Source organism: Manacus candei, unplaced genomic scaffold, assembly GCF_025592945.1.
Source record: "Manacus candei isolate 608988 ecotype Guabito, Panama unplaced genomic scaffold, ASM2559294v1 h1tg000049l, whole genome shotgun sequence".
Classification (NCBI taxonomy): domain Eukaryota; kingdom Metazoa; phylum Chordata; class Aves; order Passeriformes; family Pipridae; genus Manacus; species Manacus candei.
The window spans coordinates 852,359-877,172 of record NW_026138097.1 but is presented as its reverse complement, the minus strand read 5'-3'; the positions used below and the strand labels follow the sequence as shown (position 1 = coordinate 877,172).

General features: G+C 42.7%; 1 protein-coding gene across 11 annotated transcripts in view; it reads left to right on the top strand.

The window, feature by feature from the left end:
- The first annotated feature begins 5,833 nt into the window (after window positions 1-5,833).
- HECW1 (HECT, C2 and WW domain containing E3 ubiquitin protein ligase 1) overlaps window positions 5,834-24,814 on the top strand; it is a 258,654-nt gene continuing 239,673 nt past the window's right edge. For 8 of the 11 annotated variants that reach the window (XR_007906638.1, XM_051799424.1, XM_051799419.1 and 5 more), the window contains exon 1: window positions 6,443-6,586. Coding sequence is in view for 8 of the 11 variants with exons in the window: in XM_051799424.1 (XP_051655384.1) it covers window positions 6,458-6,586 (129 nt within the window). In the remaining 3 variants the exon portion in view is untranslated. Of the gene's footprint in view, window positions 6,049-6,442; window positions 6,587-19,890; window positions 19,956-24,814 lie in introns of those variants that run through there. The other 3 variants (XM_051799421.1, XM_051799422.1, XM_051799425.1) reach the window with 2 other exon arrangements.

Here is a 24,814-nt window from a genome sequence, read left to right as displayed (position 1 = left end):
TCTCATGAGACATCTGAACTCACCCAAGAGGCTTAACTGCCCCATAAAAGGGGAAATCTCAACTTTTTTCTCCTCCTTGGAGAGCACTGCTTTGTTCATGTGCTTTCACCTCTCTGCAGTGTACCCCTGGGAGGTGTTGGTCTGACTCCAGTTCAGCTAGTAGAAAATTAACCCATGAAAACAGTGGGTAATGAAGGACCAAGGGAAAGCCTCAGCAGGAAGATGTGGGACCGCCAGATCAGGAACTGGGTGCAGAGCAAAACCAGAAGCATCCCTTTTCAGCAGGAATTCATTTATCCCTTTTGAATACCCACTCTCATCAAAAGAAAAACTGCTCTGGCTGTGTTCTAGCACAATGCTAAAGCCTGTCTAAATGCATGAATAGTTGTCCGGTCAGTAATATAGCAGCGCTGCCTGTGTGAAAGGCAAACAGTGAACTTTATCAGGACTAGTCCTCTTGGGGAAGTACCTTCAAAATCTATTCCTATAACTAGATATTTTCTCGGTTTGCCTCTTCAGAGGAGGTCTCCAGATGAGATTCAAACTAAATACATCTTCATTAAGCCAAATCACTCTGGTGCTGTGACTCTCCAGAGGTCTCCTCTTCTCTTCTGGCTTCATTGTTGCAGTTATGATGCAAGGCCAACTTTTATCAGAGACAATGAAACAACTATCCCACTCTTCTAGCATGGATTCCTAAGAAGATAAGGCTTGCATAAATACTTTGAGTGTCTGACTTAATGCAACCCATGCAATCTTTAAGCTGGTTGAGACCTCTCATACACATTAGATGAGTGTGTCTCAAATATACAAAGTTCTTTTAAGTTTTATGACAGCCAGGTAGAGGAGAAGAGACCCTGACAAAGGGTATTCCCACCTCCACTTTGCTGGTGTGGGAGAAAAAGCTGCAATGTGAACTCACCATTCACTGGGGACATATCAAAGAAGATACAGGAACACTCATCAAAATAATTTCACTGGTGACAGAACAATTTGTTGGTATATGGGATCAATCCTTGTGTCATCGAACATGCTTTATGAATTTTTTTTTTTTGCTAAGTGGAGCCTTAGTTGTAAAAATAATTGGTCTCTTAATAGCATAGGCATAGTCTTTATGCAGGAAAAAATATGCAGTGTATTTGCCCATGTAGAATAATGTTTCATCATCATCGTATCTCTTCTGCCAGGGATGCTAATATTTAACACCCTTCTATTTCGAAGCTGGTTAGCATTTGCTCCAGAAAGAGAATCATGTTAGAGGAAACTGAACTTAACAGGGGCAAACGTCAAAACAGCGTATATCTACTTGCAAAACAATTAGGTGAAACTGCAAAAATCAGGCCATGCAAACGATTGCAGCCGAGGGGCTGGAATTCTTTTGATCAAGTTAGTTAAACGTTCCAGGAATTCAGTACCCATGTAAAGAAACTCCACTGTAGACCCAGGATAAAACAGGATTAGAGTTTAGGCTGTTGGATGGCATGCTGCCTGTTCCTGTGAGGAAGAAGTTTGATAGGGGGTGCAGTCCTGCTAGGGCAGAAATCACTCTTGGACCTGCCCCACGTCATTCCCCAACAATTATAATCTTTGGTCATTTGTTCTAGGGGAGTGTCCATCATGACCCCTTCCCAAATGCTCATATCTGGGCTGTCAGGAAGGAAGGATATAATGTCTAAGAAAAAGTCAGCTTGTGCCCAAGAGCTGCTAAAAGAAAGCACTTTGTCAGAGCCTGAAGTCCTAGCACCCACACCAGACAAGTACCTACTGCTATGCATAAGCGTGGCATTCAACTGAGGTATGAGCAATCCCATCTGTGTAAGGCAAAATACAGTAAAAGACATTAGACAGCATCACGCAAGTGTCTCTTTAAAGGCAGTCTGTGTGTGTCAGTAACAGAGTTCTGAGTCCCAACAGAGCGAATAATCCAAAATGAGAAGCCATGTAAGCTGAGTTGAGAATATCACTTAGACATAAATGAGCCTAGCATCTAGAAATGCTGCCCTATGTCACCTGAGTGACAATCTCTTTTATTGAGCAAAAATTGTGTTTATTGACAAAATTTAGCGAATGTTAAGTTGCAGAAAAGAGATGTAGTTACATGGCATCTAGCTCAGTTGGAGATGAATCCAGCATAAAAACTTAGGATATGCCCAAATGCCCATCTGAATTGTTAAACTACCCTCACAGCACAGTGTCTTCTACCAGTTCTGCCGAGGTGGTGGATTCCCACTTATCAGTCATCCATTCTTTACTTATATAATGGCTATCCAGAGCTGGTGGCAGCATAATGGCTTTGCTTCTATGTTTGACTGAATAAAAGGGCCATATAAAGATTAAGCAGCTGGAAGTTACTCTTGGATTTTATACGGCTTAAAGGACGGAGCATGCTTAGTTAATGGTTTAGAGACCAATCATTTCTTCTTTCAGAAAAGCTCTCTTGGGTAAAGTTTGGGTCTGTTTGCACCTGGCCCCCTACAAATTCAAGAGGGAGAGCCTTACTCAGTCATTACATCATCACTTAGATCAACTCAAGATTCTTGCAGAGAAGGACATAATTAGGTGGTTTTTTATTGGCTGTAACACAACTAACATATCTCTGTCTGTTTTTCTAGATCAAGGTGTGCCTCACATTTGTTAAGAATAAATAAATTTCCCATTTTTCACTTATTTGATCAAAGCATTTAAAAATAACTACAAACTGTAGTTACTTGTATATACTTGTATATACTAAGTAGACATTCCTCTGATATGTATCAAGCATGAGCCACCAGAATGACAGATTTTGGAAATGCAATGGAATCTGTCCTGTGCTGATTTAAGTGTGTATGTCTGTGTACCTCAGAAGTATGTGGTAGGTAACGATACATTTGCTTCATCTTTTTCCACACCTTCCCCAAGCCAAATTTTTCTTGCTTCCATTTCTTACTTTTGTAGGACTATTCTCTCACTATCAAAATTCTGCAAAATTCACTGCAACACAGACACGCATCTTGGTCACTTGCTGTCCAAATCATCTTCACCACATACTGCCTGCAGACCTGCTCTGAGGCATGAATATGGCTTAGCTTATGGCTGAAAAGATACCAGGAGTTGTAGATAAGCCTGTGGGACAACAAAATGTGCTGTTTTGTTTTGTCTGTGGGAGGTTGGGAAGTGTATAAAAGGTATGCATATGAAATTCAGAGATTTGTTTATTATGTAGATAGGAATCTGAACTGCCAAAGTTTAGTCTAATTTTAAAGCTCCTTATGCATTATGTAACTCTTCTCCTTTTCAGTAAAATGCAAAGTTACAATGGAAACCACTTCATTTCCAATGTGTATGATTTCATTCTTTTGAGGAACTGCAGGGCAAAATGTCCTCTTCAAAGCCTGCTTCATTTTCTAAACCTGTTGTCACATTTATCTTCTGCTCAATATTTGAATGTACATCTATCAGAAGTGGGTATGCATTTTGCCTCTTGATCTTAATTTTGATCTCCGATTTTACTCAAATTCCACAGGGACAATTTTTAATTTCCTTCTCCTGTAGGAGATTCGGGATATTCTTTTCAGTCATAAAGGATAATAGGGATAGTAGCTTGTGAAGAAGAAAGCATATGCCCTGTTCTCCTTAAAGTGGTTTCTCTCCCCAGGTCCACGGAGCATGACAAGGTCTTGTACTTCATATGTCATAGCCTTGAAATGTGCTCATGGGGGTTCTGGCTCTTCCTTGCACACCCACAATGTTTTCTCTTTAACTCATAATCAAGCTCGGAGTTTGAGCTGCTGGATTTAGACTGTTTTTAGAGCATGTGCATTTATCAAGTTTTCCTGTTTTAGCTAACTTAATGGTTTTGATAGAATCAACATATATGTCCACCTGTAAGATGAGAAGAGCAAGAGCATCTGATTTGAATACATGATGTAGAACTCCACCAGTAACCTACAAGAGCAGAAGGAGTTGGGTAAAATCTCAGAGGGGGCAATGAATCAAGAGTGAGGAGGCTTGAGCCAGTTCTCTGCTCTGTTTCAGGAAATTACTGTGTGACCTTCAGGCAAACCACTTTACTTTTCATTCCTCTGACTCTCTCCCTCATCTTTATTTTATTCCTTTCTATTTAGACTTTCAAAGTGCAAGGGCAAAACCACGTTCCTATGATAAGCAGTTTCGGCGTAAACATTGGTGTACAGATTTAAAACAAGGAGGCAAGTATCCATCTGGAGGCCTCCTGTAGGTATTTGTTAGCATGGTTCACTGCAATCTATCATCAGTGGATGGCTTTCCTGGATGAGGGGAGCCTGTGTGCTTGCCCAAGCATTGCCTGAACTTCTCAAACATTTGCAGAAGAGTGTTTGCACACAAACATATCCTGAAATGCACATTAATTTGTTCATATGGTCTTCATGGCCTAAAATGTCTTTTGGTCTACCTGGCTCCTGGAGAAGAGCTGGTGTGACTTTGTGATGATGAGCCCCCTTTCTTCCCGTTCTGAATGCACATGAACTGACCCACTTACTGATCTTGTGTGTGGGTAATTCTAATTGTAGATGTATTTCTTCTTTTATTAATATTGTAAAATACCAAGTCATTCTCCTTCCCAAATTCAATTTGATTTTTCTTCTGATGTTTTTGCTGATATGGGGTTCTAATTTCTCCTGTTTCACATCTTTAAGAAAGGAAATGAGATGATCAAGTGGAAATTAGAAATCACAATGCATCTGAAAATATTTTGGAATGTGTTGATTAGAAAATTAAAATAAGTATTTCTTGCACTGATACCAAACTCATTAAATCTGAGATTTGAAAAAATTTGTATGAGGAAAGATTGCAAAGATGGTTTTAGAAACAAGCTTAGCTTCAGTTGTGAAGTTACTGGACACATTTGTGGCTTTTATCAACATGACTTTGCTTCAGGATACAACTTAGGACCCAGAATAGTCTTGAAAATTTGATGTATTTAGTAGTGGGTGGGTGTGAATCCACTCCAACAGGATGATTTAAAAAAAGCACCGTTTCAAAAACTTTGTGTGTAGAAAAGTGAGGTGAGGGGGCAAGCAGGCCTCTGCAGGATTGTTCTATCTTCCCTCTGACAGCTGACATGAAGAACTGTTCTTCGTCCCTTTTGACTGGTGGGACAGTGGGTTTCTGTGGGAAGCCGTTGTTCCCTGCAGTCCCAACAGCACTCCTGGTCTATTTTTGGTGAGCAGGTGTGCAAGACCTGTGGGAGAAATGAGTGTACGGCACCCCTGCCCCCATCCTGAACTGCCTTTTGAAACTTTTTGCAGCTGTGGTACTGTGATTTTCTTTGTCCAGGGGTGCAAGTCATAAAGCCCTATCTAGGAGGAGAGGTTGGAAATGAGCGTGGTGAAGACTGCATGTTCCCCAGGACAGCTGCTGGCACAGTAGTGCTCCCCAGTCTTTTCTTTAGGTGAGTGGGGAAAAGGCTTTAATGATCACCCCGGAGGCTCCGGCACTGGTGAGGTGATGGTGTGAGGACGAGAGCCCCGAGTTCAAGGGGTAAGGAGGAAAACAGGATGATATCCCCCCCCCCCCCCGCCTCTATGCCCGATGCGGGGTGAGCCAAGTTGTGTGCTGTATGCCCCCGAGGAGAGCTGGGATGCTGTGCGGGAGAAGAGAGGGTGAGAAGAGCGAGCGGGCGACACGCGGGTGGGCACCGCATCTGGGCGGCCTGGGACACCGCCGTGCCGGGCGGGAGGGACAGCGAGAGAGAGAGAAGAGGGAGGGAGGAGCGCTGAGGGGCGGGCGGGGCCGGGCGGCGCTGCCGGGCGCCCGCCGCGGCGTGTGGGTGGCTCCAGGCGGCCGGTACCCAGCGACAGGCGGCGAGGTGGGAGGAGGCTGGCGGGGCGGAGGAGGAGGAGGAGGAGGAGGGAGCTCGGCGGTGCTGCGGGCGTATCAGCCGGTGCTGGACTATGGTGCGGCTCGGCGGGGGCTGACACGGCGGCACCCCGCCCGCCCTCCCTCCCTGCCGGCTGACAGGCACGTGTGGGATGTGAGAGCTGCCCTCGCCGGAGGAGCATGAGCTGTGCCCAGGCCGGCATTGTCCAGGTACGGGGGGCTGCTGCCGCCCGGCCCCGGGTGAGGGTGGTGGGGCCGGGGGGGAAGGGGGGCAGGTAGCGTCGCCTCCCGGCCGAAAAGTGCGAGGCGGGATGGGGCTGGCAGCGGCCTCGCCGCCGGGAAAGGCCCTTCCCGGGGCGGGCAGCCCCCGCCCGGCCGGCGGGATGCGGTGGCGGGTCGTGGGTGTGCGCTGTCATCCGCGCCCGGCTGCGGGTGCCGCCTTTGTGCCTCGGAGGTCTGTGCGGGATGGGACCCCCGTCCGTGTCCCTGAGCGCTGCCGCGGGTGGGGGGTGGCGGTGGGGGGAGTCGCTCTCCAAGGAGCAGATGGGCCCCGGTGGGTTACGGGCTGAGCCGTCGGCCTGTCGTCTGAATTCCACTAGCGAGCAAATAGTGTAGAATTATGATGAGCGACGTGCCGGCGGGGATTGACATCATTTGGGGGATATGGACGCGCGCAGGCGGTGATGAAGAGTCCCGCGCTGAATTTTCGGTGGTTACGTCCCTTCCTTGTACAAGCAGAAGCCCCCAGGTCTGGTTCTTGGCTCCTTGACAATGCAGCAAAATTTAAAGCACGAACTGCCTTTTCCCCCCCTGTTCTGTTGCTGTAAGCCAATCTTGTGACTTCATATTTTGGTTATTACCTTGTGTTATTATGTAACTGCATTTTTGTTAGCAATTAAAGAAAATAACTTATAAGTATGTTAAGAACATTGCCCTCGCCCGTAGCATTGTCAAATGCTGCGTTTCTCAATTTGCAGCCTGAATAGATAATGGGTTTATACTGACACAGGCAGTACAATTCGTTTTGTTCTTTCTTGCATCGTTTCCCGTGTGTTTCTCTGTAGTTGCAGAAGAAATTACTTGGCCTGGGTTTAGATTTTTGCATCCTGCTGTTTGGAGCTGCAGTAGTGCCTCTTTTTTTTTTTTTTTTTTATGCTGCACTCAGCAGAAGTGCGTAGCGAGACTGTACAACAGTCAGTCAGGCAGTGCTCCTGTCCCTGTGTTTACCAGCACTACCTTCTCATTTTGTGGGGTACCCAACCCTGTCTGGATATGGCAGGAATTAGGGGCAGGGTGCTGCTGTGCCAGTGGTGCCACATAGCAGGTGGTCAGCTGCGCCTTTCTGATTAGTGCTCATGCGAGGATTGCAGTTATTACAGTAATTCATTTTGGCTAGGGGATTCATTTTGGAAATTTGGATTTTCCACTAAGAAGGGATTATCATTTCTCTGCATGGTATGTGTGTTTTATGAAGAAGTGGAGTGTGGAGTGTGTGTTTTATGAAGAAGTGGAGTACAGTATGTATCCTGGCTGCTCTCTCTGTTTCTTTTCTGTCTGTCTTTGAAGTGCACGCCCATTTGGACAACACAGGTGCAATGTTGATTTTCATGCTGGAAGTAGATGTAAGAAGCAGCACACAGCCAACACAACACTCATCCTGTAGATGTAGTCTCAGTCTAGTACAGGGGAAAAGAGTATCTCTTCTTACAGAGGAAATGAGGAGTCCACTTACTTGTTTGTTTCAGGAGGGTGAGCAGGGAGTTAGAACAGAGTGGTTGGTCAGATGGGCAGTATTTGTGAGCAGCGAGCAGCATGTGAGTCAGGGGTGGATGGCATATTTTGTCACTTGTGTGATACAGTCGCTAATGTGTTTCTGACTTAATGTGACCTGAGCTTTGGACTTCTAAACTTTTGGTATCAATCAGCTCTTTCTTGTCAGCTTACTCATTTGAAATCAGAGCAGGCCAGAGCATGAACCGATGCACTCAGTGACTTTATCAGTAACTGTCAATATCTAAATGTGACAGTGATTTATCTGAAAGCAAACTGTGTACACTTGCTCAGAACATCCCAAAGAATTGATTCCAAATTCATATGCTCAGTATTTTAAATGCATTCTAGTAAATAATATGGTACTTATTGTGTTCCAATAAATAAATGGCTAAGACTTGTTACTAAAGTGCAATCTTTCAGTGGTTTTGTGTTTCATGTACATGGCATGTGATCTAGCATTCTTTGCCATTGTAAAATAATCTCTGTGAAGCTTCATGGAGTTTTGCACATGCTGTTTGATGCTAATTAGCGTTCATTGGAGGTAGCGCTAAATCCTTCTCCCTGTCTCCTTTTGAATAGTCTTCTTACAAACGATGCAATGACTTGAATAAATAGTACAAGCAAAATTTACTTTATTAGCAGCTTTTTGAAAAACTGCAATTCAAGTTGCAAGAGTGATGGTGTTGAACAATTGGTGTTGGGCCAGGAGATGTTCTAACAAAGAGGTTAGATTATCTATGTTTTAAAGCTGTTGGATCTGTCTTGTGGATGCAGGCATTAAGGTCGCCCTGTGGTTTCAACTCTGAAAACTGCTTTAAAAAAAAAAATCCAGCAAAACAACCTCCTATTTCCCTTCCAGTTAACCATATTGCAAAGTTCAAACAGAAGGGCTTTTAGTAAGTAAAACCGGCGATTATTCTGAAGTTTCTTTGTGATGATAGACTTTGCCAGAGAATGTAACTTGTCTTCACAGCGACTTTTGATCTTTCAAAATGTCTCTGTGGTCCTAAGTCCTTACCTGTGTAGTTTCCTCCAAACTTAGGAGGCCTGGCTTCAGCATGTATAGATCACAGCCTTTGTGGGCCTCTAGAGACAGGGAGGAGAACTCGAGCCTTATAGAAGTGCTCTGGCTTGCTCTCCCTCCTGTTCTGCAGAAGGGATGCTTGCCAGCCTAAGCCGAAGTTACGTCTTTGTGAATAGTGCCCCAAACAGTTTCACTGGGTATCTGTGTATACGTGTGGCTTCCACAAATGGATTGTACCTGCAGCTGCCACAGCTCTCCAGCATATACAGCTGTGATCCTGTGATTGCACTGGGAGTCACCATCACCTCAGATGCTCCCCGGCCTCCAGTGGCACCTGTGCTGCCAGGAGCGTTGCTGTAGCGTTGGGTGTTTCCATCAGATTGGCTTGAAGTAGCTGGGGGATGATCCTGCTCATACGGGTTTGTGTATCTGCCTATTAGCAGGAAAAGGAATTGTGACGCCCCCTTTTCTTCAGGATGTCTGTTGTTTGTTTACGCTCAGCAGCTTTCTCGGTTTTGGCAATAAGGAGATGAGTCAGTTTTGCTTCTGTTTAAGGCTTTTTTTACCCATTTCCCTTGTAACATTTCATGTGCTGTTGTGATTCTGCAATGGCTGAGTGGCAAATACTGCAGGGTTTTGGTTTAATTCCTTAGAAATATATTTCTGTTGGCCTTTGATATCATGACCATTAGTTCTAATAAAGTTTAGAATAGACTAAATCTTATGTACTTACGTATTTGTCCTAAAACACAGAAATATTTTGTTTTCTGCTGGTAATCTCAGGAGGGTGGGGGTCATGCAACTCAAGAAAAATGAAAGTACAGCCAGTAGCAAACAGCAAGATGGGATACCACCTACTCCAGCTGATGTTTTCTAGATGAGATTTGAGGCCAGCAAGATGCTTAGAGTTAATTAAGAAGAAATGGCAAATTTCTTTGATGCAGGGAGCCCAGGGTCATTTTCCTTACAGTTAATGAATGGTGACTAGGCAGCTGTATAATGGGCTTGTGAGTCAGTCTTGGACTTTTTTGATCAGCTATACCTGGCTAGGGTATCCCATCATTAGCTCTGAAGTAAGAGGTGTAGGTTTTTCAGGCAGGGTTCCTTAGGAAGTGCTGGGACTGTCCCTTGGCAAGAGGGTGTCCTCATCTCAGATGTTTGTGGAATATGGACCGGTAAGACTGGTCCAAACTACAGGCAAAATAGTCTGCTGTCCTGGGAATCAGACTGCTGTGTGCAGGAGGCTGACTGTGGCCCCATGGCCTGCTTTTGCTTTGGCAAGAGGGAGGAGCTGGGTTGAAGCAGGGCAGCAGCTGAGCCTCGAGTGGAATTCCCTTGCTACAGTACCTGTTGCAGCTCCCATTTGTCCTCTCCCTCCAGTGATAGCAGCAATAGAAGCCACCATCAGCTCCTCAGGGCTCTCCTTTCCCCAACTTTCCACTTTATAATCTCACCCTCCTTTTCCACGAGTTAGAAGCAGCCTAAGCTTGATTCCAGCCCCTCATCCTTTTGTCCAGAACATTACCTACAATGCAGATAAACCTTGAGATGGCTTGGGGGTTGGGGTGGAGTGATATGGCAAGCTGTTCCTTTTAGATCTTAAAAAAAGGGGGAAATCCTGGTGGTTGTGTTTGAAATATCGAAGCTAGTGATCAGCGCTGTGTTCCCCAGGGAATCGCTACTCTCCATTGTATTGCAAAGTTCTCTGAGGACGCAGCAGCACAGGCAGCGTTCCCTTGCTGCAGAGCAGAAGGTCTGTGGGAGAGAGCGTGTGCACAGCAGTCAGAAAGCCTATTATTGAGACCTACGCTGAGGTTTCATTTTATGCATTTAGCAAAACAGGCTCTCTCTTTCACACTTTCCAGATATTTTTATATTTCTCTGCAGATGCTTGCAGAACACTAACATTTGTTTGGTTTGAAGCCCGAATTAAAATTCCTAACCAATGTCTGGAAGCAAAAGAAAAAAGGCAAGTATTTCTCCCAGAATTAAAATCCGTTTAAATTTGAGAGTTGTTAACCCATGAAATAGTGGTGCAATATAGAATGTCTCTTGGACTGAATCACTTGTGTTTAAAATGGAACATGCTCTAAAAATAAATGGCTAATTGCTTCAATGTAGTCAATATGGAATTTAAAGATGTCTGACAGAGTGATTTGTCATCCATCTCCATAGCAGAAATCATCTGGGAAGTCTGTGATGTTAAAGGCATTTGTTTCTATTAGCACCTTTTAAAGTAGTTTTGTTAATGAACTCTTGAGCACCAGGACTGAAATATGTCATGTGGTATAATTAATTTTTCTGTATCATAGGAAAATGTTGCCATGTGCAACTTCAATTACAGAATCAGGTTCCTCAGGTCCTGAAATGCGTGGTTCAGCACGCCTGTTTTCTTAAAGAAAGCTTGGGAAGATCTGATGTTGTGCTACCCACTTTTTGCAGAGAGGAGGACTGGTGGATACTCCTGCGAAACGTGTAAGCAGAAGAGGTGGAGCAGGAAATTGTCTGCTTTTCCTAAGGGATAAAAGGAGAGCAAGAGAGGGGGAGAAAAGCTTGATGAGATGGTTAAACAACTCAATCTTCACTGTATGCTGGTGAAATGCAAGAGTGCTGGTAGTATGGAGATAGTCAAGGAGCTGTTCTCTAGATCTCAAGTGTTGCTGTGACTTTTCTTCCTTCCTGAAACAATCTATCCTGCCAAAGTCTCTCTCAGGCAGAATGTATGTTGCATGTTGTACAGACTTTGCTGAACTAGGTAAGAAGCAGTGTAGTTGGAGATAATCCAGCTTTGCTTGTGAACTGTGTGCCTGTTGTAAGGCACTTCCTGAAGCGTTGGAAGCTACTCGCCTGGGCATCTGTGGGCATGCTTGCAAGGGCTTGAAAAACTAGTGGAATGTGTAGGATCATCTGATGTCCCAAGCTGGGCAACTTGCTGCTTTTGTTTTGGCGCTGTCAAGAGTGATAGTAGGAGATATTGTCTTATTCCTACATCTTAATGCAGCCTCAGGAAAATTTAAACTTAGAATCTGCGTTTTAATGAAGAACATCCATCAAGTGTTAGGTTATTTATCAATTGTCTTTAATGATGTGTTAAAAAAAAATAAAGCTATGTGAGACGCCCTAGGATTTTAATATGAAAATATATATATATACTGTTTCTTTGACAAGAATTCAATTGCTTGGTTGCCTGAAGAAGACAAAGAAAAGCACAGATTTAGTCTCTGAGGCAGCATCTTGATTTAAATAGCAAAGTTTAGTTGCTATGTGCTTAATATGAAAAGGGGAGTAAGCAGATGAAATGTTTAATCTTGGAGTCAGAACACATGTTTCCAAGATGACGCTGTTCAATAGTCATGGAAGGCCTATTAGCCATTAGGTTGTTTCCTGCCTTGGTTACAGGAAGTTTCATAGAGATTAGGAGTAAGATCTTCCAATGAACTTTTAAGTTGCTTGATTTGACTGCACCACGCTCTCAAATGGTGGTCAATGCGAGGTCAATACCATGATTCAGAAATACTATATATGTACCTGAGTCATAGGAGAGACGCGATGCTGAGATAAAGTATTGTTGAGTCAACCACTTTGGTTTAAAAATGAACAGTGCTTCTTCTAAAGTTTTTTGGAACTTTTCTTGATGAAGGGCAATGCTGTGTGACCTCGTGATTTTTTTTTTAATTGTTATTTTTCACAGAGCTGAGTGTCATAGGGAAGCTGGCTGTTTCCTGTGCCAGCATGAAGCGCTGACATTTCTTTCTCATTACTCTAGCAGCAGGCTAAAGCAGAAACAGCCATAGGAGTTACTACCCAGACCAGGTATTAAGGACTAATGAGCTGAACTATATTTTCTTCTCCGCTTCTTAGGCCAGAACAGGATTCCAACAGAAAAACACCTGGTCCTGTGGTAGAACTCCTTTCCAAGACCCCTCACTGTAGTGGCTTATAAGAGTTAGGCTGCCTGATTTTCCTTCCTTTTTGTTTCCACTTCTTAATGCTCCTTAAGGATTTTGCTTTGTGTGTGAAATTACCCATTTTTTATATAAGCAAAGCTCTCATTAAAGAATAAGATTTCCCACCTGACTAAAGGTAGAATATCTTATGTTGGCCAGGAAACTGCATGCTGGAGTAAGAACCATTATCCACTCTTGAAATTTGACTTTGTATTATTCTTTCATGCTCCTCAGAACTGTCACTCTCAAAGAATCCTCCTAGCAGATTTTCAAAGATTCCCTCTCTTTGATAGTCTATTCTCCCCCTTCAACCTTCTCACTCCATAAGAATTGAGTGATTGCAAAGTACTGTTGTTCTTTGCAATGCAGTTTGCTACACAGATACTCTGGGCCATGCAATTTTATGTCTCAGACAATTAAAACATGTTTTAATAACTCAGACTAATTCTCCATACCCAATAACATGATGTAGACTAGAACCTTAGTGTCTGTATTTGAGCAATTATATTAGGGCATTTCTAATTAAAAACATGTATCACCTAATTGTAAGTCTCTGAATTCTTAAATATCAGTATCTTTTGCACTCAACTGTGTATAATGTGGGAGCAGGTGCAGAGAGGGTACTTGCTTATCATGAAATGCTTAAGGCAATTTACAAATTAGGTTTTACTGTTGCTGGGGAGGGAATGAAAAAGTTTGGGATGTGGGAACAAAATCACAAGTAGGAAATGCAGCAAAACTGTAGCAAAGGTGTGGCAAAGTGTTCTGTGCCCTTCTATGTGTTTAGCTTGCCAAGTGAGCTACTGAGGTTTGTGTAGAGGTGGATCCTAGAGAAGGGTGGAAGCAGATAGCGTCTTCTAGAAATGGAATCTGAGGAGAAGCTATTTGACTTGCATGTTGGAGCCATATGGTAACTCTTTTGAGATGTCAGCTGTATTGTCTTGTCCAACTTGGAAGATCATCACAAGCCCAGGGAAGTTGCCACAGAACTTCTAGAAAGAGGCAGACTACCCTCGTGTCCCCTTTCCTTTCCTCGTTTGTCTGCCTGAATCTGTCTGCGAAGGTGACTTTTTGAAGTTTGGAATAGGGGTAGTGGCTCAGGTCAGGCTCCCTGTAGGGTTCTCTCGACCCTGCACCATCACCATCTTTAAAAGAAACACTAAAAAATGTCTAAGGCTCTGGTTGAAAATGAGTAAGAAACAACTCCCCAAAAGATAGTACAGATAGGAGTTGCTTGATTACAGTAAAAGGATGATACAGGGCTGTAAGGTAGAGGTGGTATGTTTAAACTTCTGTTTGGAGTGGGAATAAAAGTGTTCCTGGTAGAGCCTCTGCTTCTGTAAAATATCTTGACTGCCTAGTTCATATTAGAATTATTTTCTAATGGTTCTCAAATGTCAATTTAGTGTGTGTGTGTATGAATTATTTGTTGGACTCCAAGTTAAATATATGCTTGGTTTGACCTATTTTTTCCCAACCTAATTCTGCCAGCTCTGGGTGTGCATGCGTGATGTTTCTTGCTGAGGGAGTCCCGCTGACCTTAGAGAGACAACACACCTTAGGAAAGCTGGTACGTGGTAGTGGTAGCAGGCTCAGGGTTTGCATGAGTTGGGCTGTCAAGCTGGCTCAGCAAGGGGAACACATGACATAGGATGTTTGAGGAGGAGTCTACTGATTTAACACTGTTATGTAGCAGCTCTGGAAGGGTCATTGTAAATAATGTGTTTGGCTGTCTTGTGACCTCCTAGATCAGTCTACTTGATGGACTTCTAATAACTCACTGAAAACCCTGTTCATCTGCTTTAGCTACCTGGACCAAAAAGGATACAACTGCAGCGTTGCTAATCCAAATAATCCCTGTGGGACCACAAGAAGGGACACCCACATGCTAAAATGAAAAGTAATAAGAGGGCCTTAAGCTGAGTCTACATGGCATATTGTGAGCTTACTAGCTTATATCCAGGACCCTATAGCCATGTTTCATGCAGCACTGCACCAAAAAGAAAAGCATAACAGATTATCTTGAGTCGGCTGCAAGCAACTGGGTTATGTGCAGGCACCAATAGGATTTCTGCTCTGTGCTCCCCACAGTTTTTATTTCCCATGTAGTGCAGGCAAAAGTGGCTTGCTGCATCTCTACCTCCTCAGCGTGCTTGTGTCCTGGGTTAGGTGGAAGCTGGTTAACAGTGCCTGAAAGGAGACAGGTCCTCAAAAGCAGGAACTCCAAAACTGGTGTGTTGGGTAGGGCCTGGTGCTCAGGGAGGGAGCTCTCCTCTCCAGAAACGGGTGTTATTATTTCTCTTGCACCTGATTTAGATCAGACCTAGATCTGTGACTTTCCAGGAACGTGCCCTAACAGGCAGGGAGATCCTTTTAAGTGTGTGTAAGTGTGGGACATGCTTTACACTGATCTGGCCAAAGTCATTATGTTCTACATGGAAGATTTGAAGATTCATTGAGCCAGAGAGCAAGAGGGAGCATAATTCTGCTTTAATGGGTAGAGGGGGAGTTTCTGTTCCTTTGCCAGGAGCTGGTTCCTGTGTTTTGTAGGCAGAGAAGCAAGTAGATTGTCAAAACTGGTGTTTCTGGTTTGCAGAGGAGCAGAACACTGTTTCCCTGAATCCCGTTGTGTTGAAAGCAGGGATGAGTGACAGTGAGTACCATTTTCAACTTGAATGATTAATTTTGCATAAATCCCATTCTTTTGATCTGACCCAAAATATATATGTTCAGTCTAAGTCTTCTGAACTGTTATTATTCATGCCTCAGTGATGCGTCCAATGGGAATTTGCATGTTTGTTTGGCTTGTTTTATGCAGTAGTTTTTTCAAATGAATCCTGGTAGCTAATGGTGAATATGAAAGCTTTCAAATACAAATTCCCATGTAATAGGGTACTGATATAATTTGGTCAGAGCTATTATAAGCTGCAGATAATATGTGGTAACCAGTTCTTCGAGCCTCACAGAACCTAGGTTTAGAGCTTAGAAGGACATTGGGCTCACCTCTAAGTTTAAAAGTGCAAAGACAAAGGTGAGAGATTATTGAAAAATGCTTTCCAGCTGCACCACTCAGCCAAAACCATTGTCTTCCCATAATCACTTCCCTTGATTCTTTGACCATGGTTTGTGATAGCTGGTAGAGCAGGAGGGAGACTTTGTAGATGAAGAGGTCTCAGTTGAACTTCATGCCAATTGAGGATTTCTCATTAGAGGAGCATAGTTAACATTGCAGTTCATGATAAATAAATAATAAAAAGTTAGCTCCCTCCCATAGCTTTTAGGGTGGTTGTTTTTGTAGTTGTTTGTTCCCCAGCCACTTTTTAAAGGAAGCAGGAGGTAAAAAACTTTTTGAGCTTAAGCCAGCAGGCAAATTCTGCATCTGCTGGAGGTAGCAGATCTTCCATCTAGCGAACCATTTTTATGTGATTGCTGTGGAGAGAAAAAAAAAGTCCTATTTTAGAATAGAGAGGGTTGGCATTGAGCAGACTTCCTCAGAGACCACTAACTGAGTGTGATGTTCCTCCTCTTGCTGTGGTTCATGTCCCTGCAGTGCTGTCCTGCCAGGCTTCAGGTGTGGTTCAGGAGCTCAGACCAGTCCTTGGCAGCCCTGCTGAATGCTGAGTCACAGGGAAGAGATGGAGGCGCAAGTATTGCGCAGATGTGTGCAGCACTGGTGGACTGTTTGCTGGAAACTAGAGACACCCACAAATCACAAGTGCATCTTCAGTTGTTGATCAAGATTGGTGATATAATTATGATGTTCATTTTCAGAAAGCTGGCAGCTTGAGTAAAGAATTGAATTTGTCACCATGTGAGCCACCCTGAGGCTCGGAAGCCTCTTAAAAAAAACCCCTAAAACTCCATATATTTTTGCTTGCATATGTTTTTTGGGAATACATGTCATTTACGTGTAGACATTAAATCAGCCTTGTTTTGATTACTCCTTTCCTTGGAGTCTCTCGCTCCTGGTGAAGACAGGTGAACTGGGTAGGAGCAAACCCAATGCACTGTGAACATGCAGCAAATTTATCTTCTTGAAGTAGCTCTGGTGCATGCATGTGTGAGAGGAGGGGAGACATATTAGATAGTGGAGCTGCATGAAGATTTGCCAGTGGAACAGTTTTCTGTCAAAAAAAAAAGCTGTTTTAAACAGAATCAAAATATTCCTCACGAGAATGTGTTTGTAATGCAGTTGGCAGCTGTTCAGAGGACCTGGAGCCCTGCAGCCTTGTTTAATGATCAGATCCAGTTGGGAGAGATCAGAGATGGAGGTGTGGCAAGGTGGTGTTTGTTGTTATGCTTCAGCTGTAAGGAAAACTTCAAAATGCTTCCATTTCCCACAGTGCAGAGAACGAGATTTGACCTACTCTGCCATTTCTTAACACAACCATTTCTTAAAAACTATCTACTGTTTCCAGTACACATCATCATTATAGCGTGGTACTATTGTATTTACTTCTTGGAAGCCTGGGGCTGATCTCTTTGGTACGCCAAGTTCATTTAAGTCACTGATCTTGCACTGGGGATGCATTTGGCCCATGAAGTCTTAAAATAACTGTGGAAATACTCACTGCGTTATGTGGGACAGAGACCATAGAGGTTTCTCAGCTTGCAATTTTCTAACACTTGTGCACTGGAAAACAAAAGCACATCAGTGAGGGAACTCCCCTCCCCAAACATACACAATTACTTTTTGGCTTGACAGGATCACTTTGAATCGAATCCCTGCTCCCTTTTTTAGTTCAGTTTTCCCTGTTTAGATTCAAATGTTACTTTAGCAAGTTTCCTTTTTTCCCCCTCCTGACACTGCTGGGAGAAATCTTTTTTTCTTCTCATATCTACTTTCTCCCACCTCACTAACACCATTTTTATAGCTGTTAGAGCCTATGTTTGAGCTTTCAAGCATCCAGTGCAAATTAAGCATAGTGCTACTGTTTGGGCCCTCCTGGTTTCAGTGGTATTGGGACCTTCTTATTTTTGCACCAATACTTAGCCATTTTCACTTTATGGACCCTAAATCTTCAAATATAAAATGTTCTTCTAGCAGGGATGTGAACTTCCATAGAAATGTCATGTCATATTTACCATTCAATTATCTATGTAACCTGCATTCTTCAGGCCTTGCAGTTGGGGTTTTTTCTTCTTGTAGTTAAAGTTTGGGGTTTTTTCTATAATTAAAGGGAATTTTCTGTATTTCAGTCTGTGCCCATTGCCTCTGGTCCTATGACTGGTCACCACTGTGAAGAGCCTTGCTCAGTCTGCCTCACTCCATCCTACCAACTATTTATGCATATTGATAAGATTCCCCTTGAGACTTTTCTTCTCCAGGCTAAATAATCCCAGTGCATCCTTCTGCTTCTCTAGCCACTCTTTCCTGCATGTTAGTAATTTTTTTGGGTCAGGACATGCATTTGTGTGCCTGCCTGGAGAGCTGTGTCAGGGCAGTGACCTGGGTTAGAGGTAACCTGTTATTTATTTTATACTGTGTGGTTTTAACCCAGAATCAGGTCTACTTGACTGATCCATGAAGGCTTATGTCAATGCAAGCAAAGACTGGGAATAAGGAGTGAGAGGAAGGCAAGGTGTTTCTTCTTGTGGAATTGTCAATTCATGCTGTCTGTGTTTGTGACAGTAGTCACCTGTGTGGACTGTGAACAGATGTGAAGGCCTAAGGGTAAAAAATCTTTGGTCTGGACTTACTGGGGCAATGGAATTGGCATTTTGCACGGATTTTTGTCTGCTGTGAGAAAAATAATTTTTCTTTATTATTTCTTTACCCTGACCTCAACCATTTTCTGCTCAGGAACTTTTGTAACTGTTTGTGTTTCTGTGGATTTAGTACCTTTCAACAGAGATCTGCTCCATGAAATCACCTCTGCTTTCCTTTGAACCTATCTACACTTGTATTATGTTTGAAAATGAATTTCCCAGCTCAACTAACTGTTGCATTAAGAATTATTTCCTTTAGTATGTTGTGAACCTGACTCCTGCTTTCTCTTGATGCCCCTTCTTCTGGTATTGAAAGAGAAACTGAATAATCCTCTGCTCTCTTTTCCACTCTTGAGTCTGTGGACCTCTGTCATATCTTCCCTATGCTTTCTTTTATCCTTCCCTGAATCTTCTGTCAATCTTTTCTTCTGCCTTCATCTTTGGTACCGGTATACCTTTCCACTTCTGATTTGTCACCATTATAAAATACACTCCTGTTTCTCAGATGCTCCTTTTGCAGTACTCCCAGACTAATTGTCTTCTAACTCCAGCCCCTAATGTGCACTTTTGCATCTCTTGTTGTAGCTCTGTGTATTTTGTGCAGTTGTATTTCACTGCTATCTTGTCTGGATACAGTTCAGTTTCTTGTATGGGATCCTTTTCTCTCCTTTGTCTCCTTCCACCATCAATATTTTGCTCATGGGCTTAGTCTTACTATTTGATTTTTTTATTAGATAAAATTCATCTCTGTTCTCACATTATTAATGGATGTAATTTTCTGTTCACATCTGTCGCCAAAAATCTTTGCCCGTGATTTGGTCATTTTATCCTTTTCTATTGTAATCTTAACCTCATCAGCTTTATGCAAGTTAAAAATCTGCTGTTGAGGGCATTTTTCTAGTCTGTTTCATTTTATTTGAATCTGAGATCAATTTTTTTGCCTATTTATCTTATTTTTATCTTTATGGATCTGCTAAATACTGCTGATTTTTAGATACCCATTCTTGTGCCCTCTGTCCCTTCTTTTGCTAAATTAACATGACTGAAGTACTTAATTTCTGCCATTGGTATGGCAGATCTCTTCATGCTGTTTTCTGTACTCATCGAGCCAGTGGTAATAGACTGCCTGTGTAGTTTATTACTTTCTTCCTTCAGATCCTTCCCAAATACTTACTCCTACAAAATATCTATTTCAATAATATCTGTGAACCACTGCTATGCATTTTCTTATATCATCAATATAAGATTATTGGGATTTTCGTATACAGACACTGGATAAATTGCAGTTCAGTGCTACACTTGCATTTCATGGAATTTTCTTATATTAGGCATTTGTGAGACAATTGCTTCTGATGTTCCTGATATTTTTGACTTTACCTTATTAGTGGGTGATTTAATTAAATCTTCCAAAATACAGAAGAATTCAGTTAGTTCTGTTGGGATTTTCATGCACAAGTTGCTTATTGGGATTGTTATGGCTCTTACAGGGTGCTGAGGGTCCTGTACTTTTTGGTGGGTGTTCTGAGGATCTTTCTCCCTCTGTTGTATTAAATAAATCTTACCTTACTTTAGCTGTCTAGAATTGAGCCCTCCTGTACCAGTGGCATAACTGGATTCTTTGCAGTGGGGAGAGGGGCTTGGGATGAACTATTCTGTATTTTAAGGTAAATTGTACTTTCCTGTGTCTCTCTCTCAAGAAGGCCTCAATGCAAATTTATGCAAAACAGCTATAGAACTGGATGATGTAAATCTCACCTTACATCTGCTGCAGGGTTGTCTGTGGCAATAGAGGACTGGAATTTCTGGTCACTATTTCTGTAGTAGTTCATATTAGCATTTTCTTGAAGTCTATGTTGCTAAGGTTGTTCGTGTCTGTCTTCCTTGAAAGTGGAGTTTTGCTTTAGCAGAGGGGCTACATGTTATTATGTTCAGTGGAAGGTGTCACAAGCAGTAATGGTTGATTCAGAATCACCTGCACATAACTATGTAGAGCAGTGTACTTTTTGAAAAGTGTAAAGGGTAATCGCATATCCAGCCAAGAATTCTGTCCATGAGTACTGAAAAATCAGGAGATGGACTCCTTGCCAATGGGGGAATTTTCAAGGCTTTTGATTTGGAGACTTTCTTGTATGAAATCAGAATGTGCTTACAGGGTTCAAGGTTTTCAGTATGTGCAGGTTGGAGATTTACTTCTGGAAGGGAGAGCTGAGATTTTTTTTCCTTGACCCTGTTACTACAGATATACATTGGGAAAAAAGCCTTGATTTTTATTAAACTCACTAAAGTGCTGCTCTCACTAGAAAGCAGTTAGATTTGGGGGTCTTTCTCCCCTATTGCAAACAAACTGCTCTGTGAAGTTTGAGATAGCAAGAAACTACAATTTCTTTGTATTGATTTTTTTAAAAAAACTTGGCTATGTTTTCCTTTACATTCTCCTAAGCCTTGTTGTATGGCCTTTTATATGTTGTTTATTTAACAAACATGAATGTTACTCACTTAAAAAGAAAAATCCTCTCATCTTCTCTGAGGGTTAATCAAGGGAGAAACTTTCAAGCCCATGAAAACAGGCCGAGACTCTCTCTACTCTGAAATATTGAGTAAAGGAATCAAAGGGAAATAATACTCTGTGATGATACCTCAGGGAAGATTTAATTAAGAAAATAAAATTGCATTAAGAGTGACCTATTGTGGACTGCCAAAAAGCCAGCAGATGAGGGAGACATTTGTTAGCAGTGTGTGCCCATCAGTAGGAGCTTGCACATTGTACCAAGCCTGTGAGATATCATGCTCAAAGTGGCTTAAAGTAGTGTTTAACTATCTGATTCATTAAGGTCAGTACTGCAGGGAGCACATCTAGTCTGTGAAATGGCTTGCAAGTTCTGGGAAATCAGGGCTGGTTGTGGCATGTGGCCACACGTGGGTCTCTGCTCGTGCCTCACTTGGACTTCATATTAATGAGTCGCCTGCAGTTCAGAGACAACAATTGTTTTCAACCTTCACTGGCTAAAAGCTGCTGCCTGGTGCATGGCATCAGCCGTGCAGGCCTCCTGTGAAGTTGTACCTGGAGTGCAGTGGGTAAGTTTGCTGAGGTTTCAGCAGGTTTGTGTTCCTTTTAATCAATGTGGTTAATTTTTCATGTGTGCTGGCCAGAATCAGTTTGGCACTGACTGGACCCTGGAAATGCAAGGGCAGTTAACTGGTTGGCAGAAGGTCAGCTGAGGGGTAGAGACATAGGGGATGACAGATAGGAAGGAAGCAGCAAAAGCTCTGTCTGTTGGGCCAGGTCTACTAGAGGCATGGAAAGGAAGCAGCTCACTTCTTCCCTTGGTGTGACCACGATTTTTAGAGCTCAGAGCTGTGCACTGGGGGGAGTGCATCTACAATCTGCTCTTGCCAGAGGATTGTCTCTGGATTCACAGATGAGAATTGAATCAGGAAACTGTGGAAAAAGCAAATGAACTGAGGAGGAGGGAGTGTAGGGGACTTAACACTTGAACCTTTACTCCCCTAGGCAATGCTTTTGAAATACATTTGACTTATGAGGTCTAGAACAAGCCAGGGACTGACATTAACAAGTAAAGGCGACAAGGATGGGTCTGATGTCAGAAATAACATGTGTGATTTTGTAAGTCAGCAGTCATCCCTGTGCTAGTACTGAGCGGTTTCTCCTGTGCCCCGTGCACTGTCTGAATCCCCAGAGGTCTCTCTCAGCCTGCTCTCTGGCAATTACAGAGGCATTCCCTTGCTCTCACCATTAGTGTAATAGCTTGTGAGAACATCACTTATCCTTTTGCTCTTGAGTGACTACTGCTTCCGTAATCTCCTTTGCATTAAACTAATGGATGGCTTGTGTATGCAATTTTTCTCCCCCTCCTCATATGGTGAGGAGGGTATCTGTCATTGCTTTTGTCTCATTTGTCTTTTAGTGCCGATGAAAATAGAAGGAGAATTTGACAAGCAATTGGAACAACTGTCATAGCTTGTTGAGATTTACTAAAAGTATGCAAATAATAGAAAATGCCTGCTGAAAAAAGAAACCCATTGCCACATTCAGTTACTTCGTTACCATGTGTTCCTCAGTTGAAAGAAAGCAGATTGTCATCGTAAGCAGTCATTTTACCTGACTTTTTTTTTATCTTTCAGTTAGAAATGATGTTTAAAGTACCTACTTGATAAAATGGAATAGTGACCTCTTGAAGACATCCCTTTGCTTACAGATATAGTACCTCTCCCACTGTCTTTTACTAGAAAGTAACATTTTCCTTGCATTTGCAACATTATACCTCTCTTTATTGTTAGAAGTTTTTCATAATGTCTGAACTGACTCTTGCTATGGTGTAATCAGTTCCATCCATCGTGGGCACAAGAGAAAATATTCTTTCTTCTTCACAGTAGCATCTTAAATACTGAATGGTGTCACTTGCACCATTCTAACCACTCCATTTCCCATCTTTTTTCCACATTTTTGCTAACTAGGCCCAATTGTATGTATATCTCTATGGCTTGAGTTTTCCTGAATTTTCCTCTTTTATGTGACTCTTTGGACTTGCTCCAGTTGGCCGATCTGTTTCTTTAAATGCAGCACCCAGGCAAGGGTGTCGTACTGCAGCTGAAGCTTTGCTGATGCTCAGTAGAGTGGAAGGATAACTCCATGTGTTTTGTGGGGCACAGTCCTGTTTATCTGTTCCAGCCAGCTTGTTTGCCTTGTGCTCAATAGCTTGACTCTGATTCATGTTCAGATTGTCATCCCCTCTTACCAATGGATTCTCTCTGAGGACTCTTACCTGGTATGCTGGTTTTGGCTGGGGTACAGTTAATATTCTTCACAGTAGCTAGTGTGGGACTATATTTTGGATATGTGCTGAAAGCAGGGTTGATAATACAGAGATATTTTAGTTATTGCTGAGCGGTGTGTGCACAACCTCAGGGCCTTTCCTGCTTCTTGTACCACCATGCCAGTGAGGAGGCTAGGGGCCCACAAGGTGCTGGAAAGGGACACAGCTAGGACAGCTGACTGCAAAGAACCACAGGGATATCCCATAACATGCTCAGTACGCAGAGCTAGGGGAAGAAGGTAAGGGTGGACTTTAGGAGTGATGGCATTTGTCTTCCCAAAGTAACTGTTGCACATGATGGAGCCCTGCTGTCCTGGAGATGGCTGAACACCTGCTGGCCCATGGAAAACAGCGAATTAATTCCTTGCTTTGCTTGTGTGCGCAGCTTCTGCTTTCCTTATTAAACTGTCTTTATCTCAACCCGTGAGTTTTCCAGCTTTTACTCCTTCTGATTCTCTTCCCGATCCCACTGAGGGGGGAGTGACCGAGTGGCTGCACGGTTCTTGGTTGCTGGCTGGAATTAAACTACGACAACTGACTTGAAGTTCTCCTTACTGTGTTTATGCAGCGTGTATGGCTTTATTTCTTTCCTGTTTTTTCCAATTTATGCAGTTTGCCTCAATAATATTGGATTTGAAACCTGTCCTTCACATTTGTGGTCTTTCTTTGTTCTGTTTGGTCTACAGATTTAATAATTGACTCTTTCTTATCATCTGCTTCAAAATGTAGCAACTCTAGCCCACAGAATTCATCCAGGTCTCTGTTAATCATGTATGTGGAACCAGTCGTAACTGCTGGTATTTCATGCTGGTTCATTCAGTATTCAGCCTGAATGAACTTTATCTAGATCATGTTTTCCAAACTTTCTTAAAAGAATGTTGTGTGAGGCTCTATAAAAAAACCTTTAAATAAAGTCAAGGTATAAAGTATTTGTGCTTTTTCCTGAGCCACAAAAACTGTGAATCTCTCATCAGAGTAAATGCCTGCAAGAGGGATTGTAGTCCAGGTTTATCCTTCTTTGTCTAGACTTTATAGTCTCTGAGGTAGGCTCTGGGTTTACTTCCATGTTCTGGATAAGTATCTGGTAAATCTTGAACCTTCCTGAAGCCTAAATAGTAAGGCTGTATAAATTCAATGTCAAGGGAATAAACAATCAGTTGTGCTTTTTTTCCCCCCTCTCCCTGGGGACCATTGCAAGATCCAGAAAGTTAATAAATCCTCCAGGTGCACAGTGTGTCAGCTGGTCCTGAGATCTGTGCAGTAGAAAAGAGTACTAGAAAGAGTACTTGGCATTATTACCTTGAATATTTTCTGTAATATTTAGATTGTACCGAAGTAGAAGGAACACTGCAGATGAACAGATTCTCTTTTTCCCCTAATAACTTATGCATTTGTAGTCAAATCACAGAGTCACAGTCCAGGCAGCTTTTGAATATTTCTGGTAAGGGAGACTCTACAGCCTCTCTGGGCAACATGTTTCAGTGCTCAGTCACCTGCACAGTAAAGTTCTTGCTTGTGTTCTGGTGGAATTCCCTGTAGATCAGTTTTTGCCCATTGCCTCTCATCATATTGGTTGACACCACTGAGCAGAGCCTGGCTCCATCCTCCAGACACCCTCCCTTCAGGTACTTACAGACATTGGTAAGGTCCCCTCTCAGTTGTCTCTTCTCAAGGCTGAACAGGCCCAA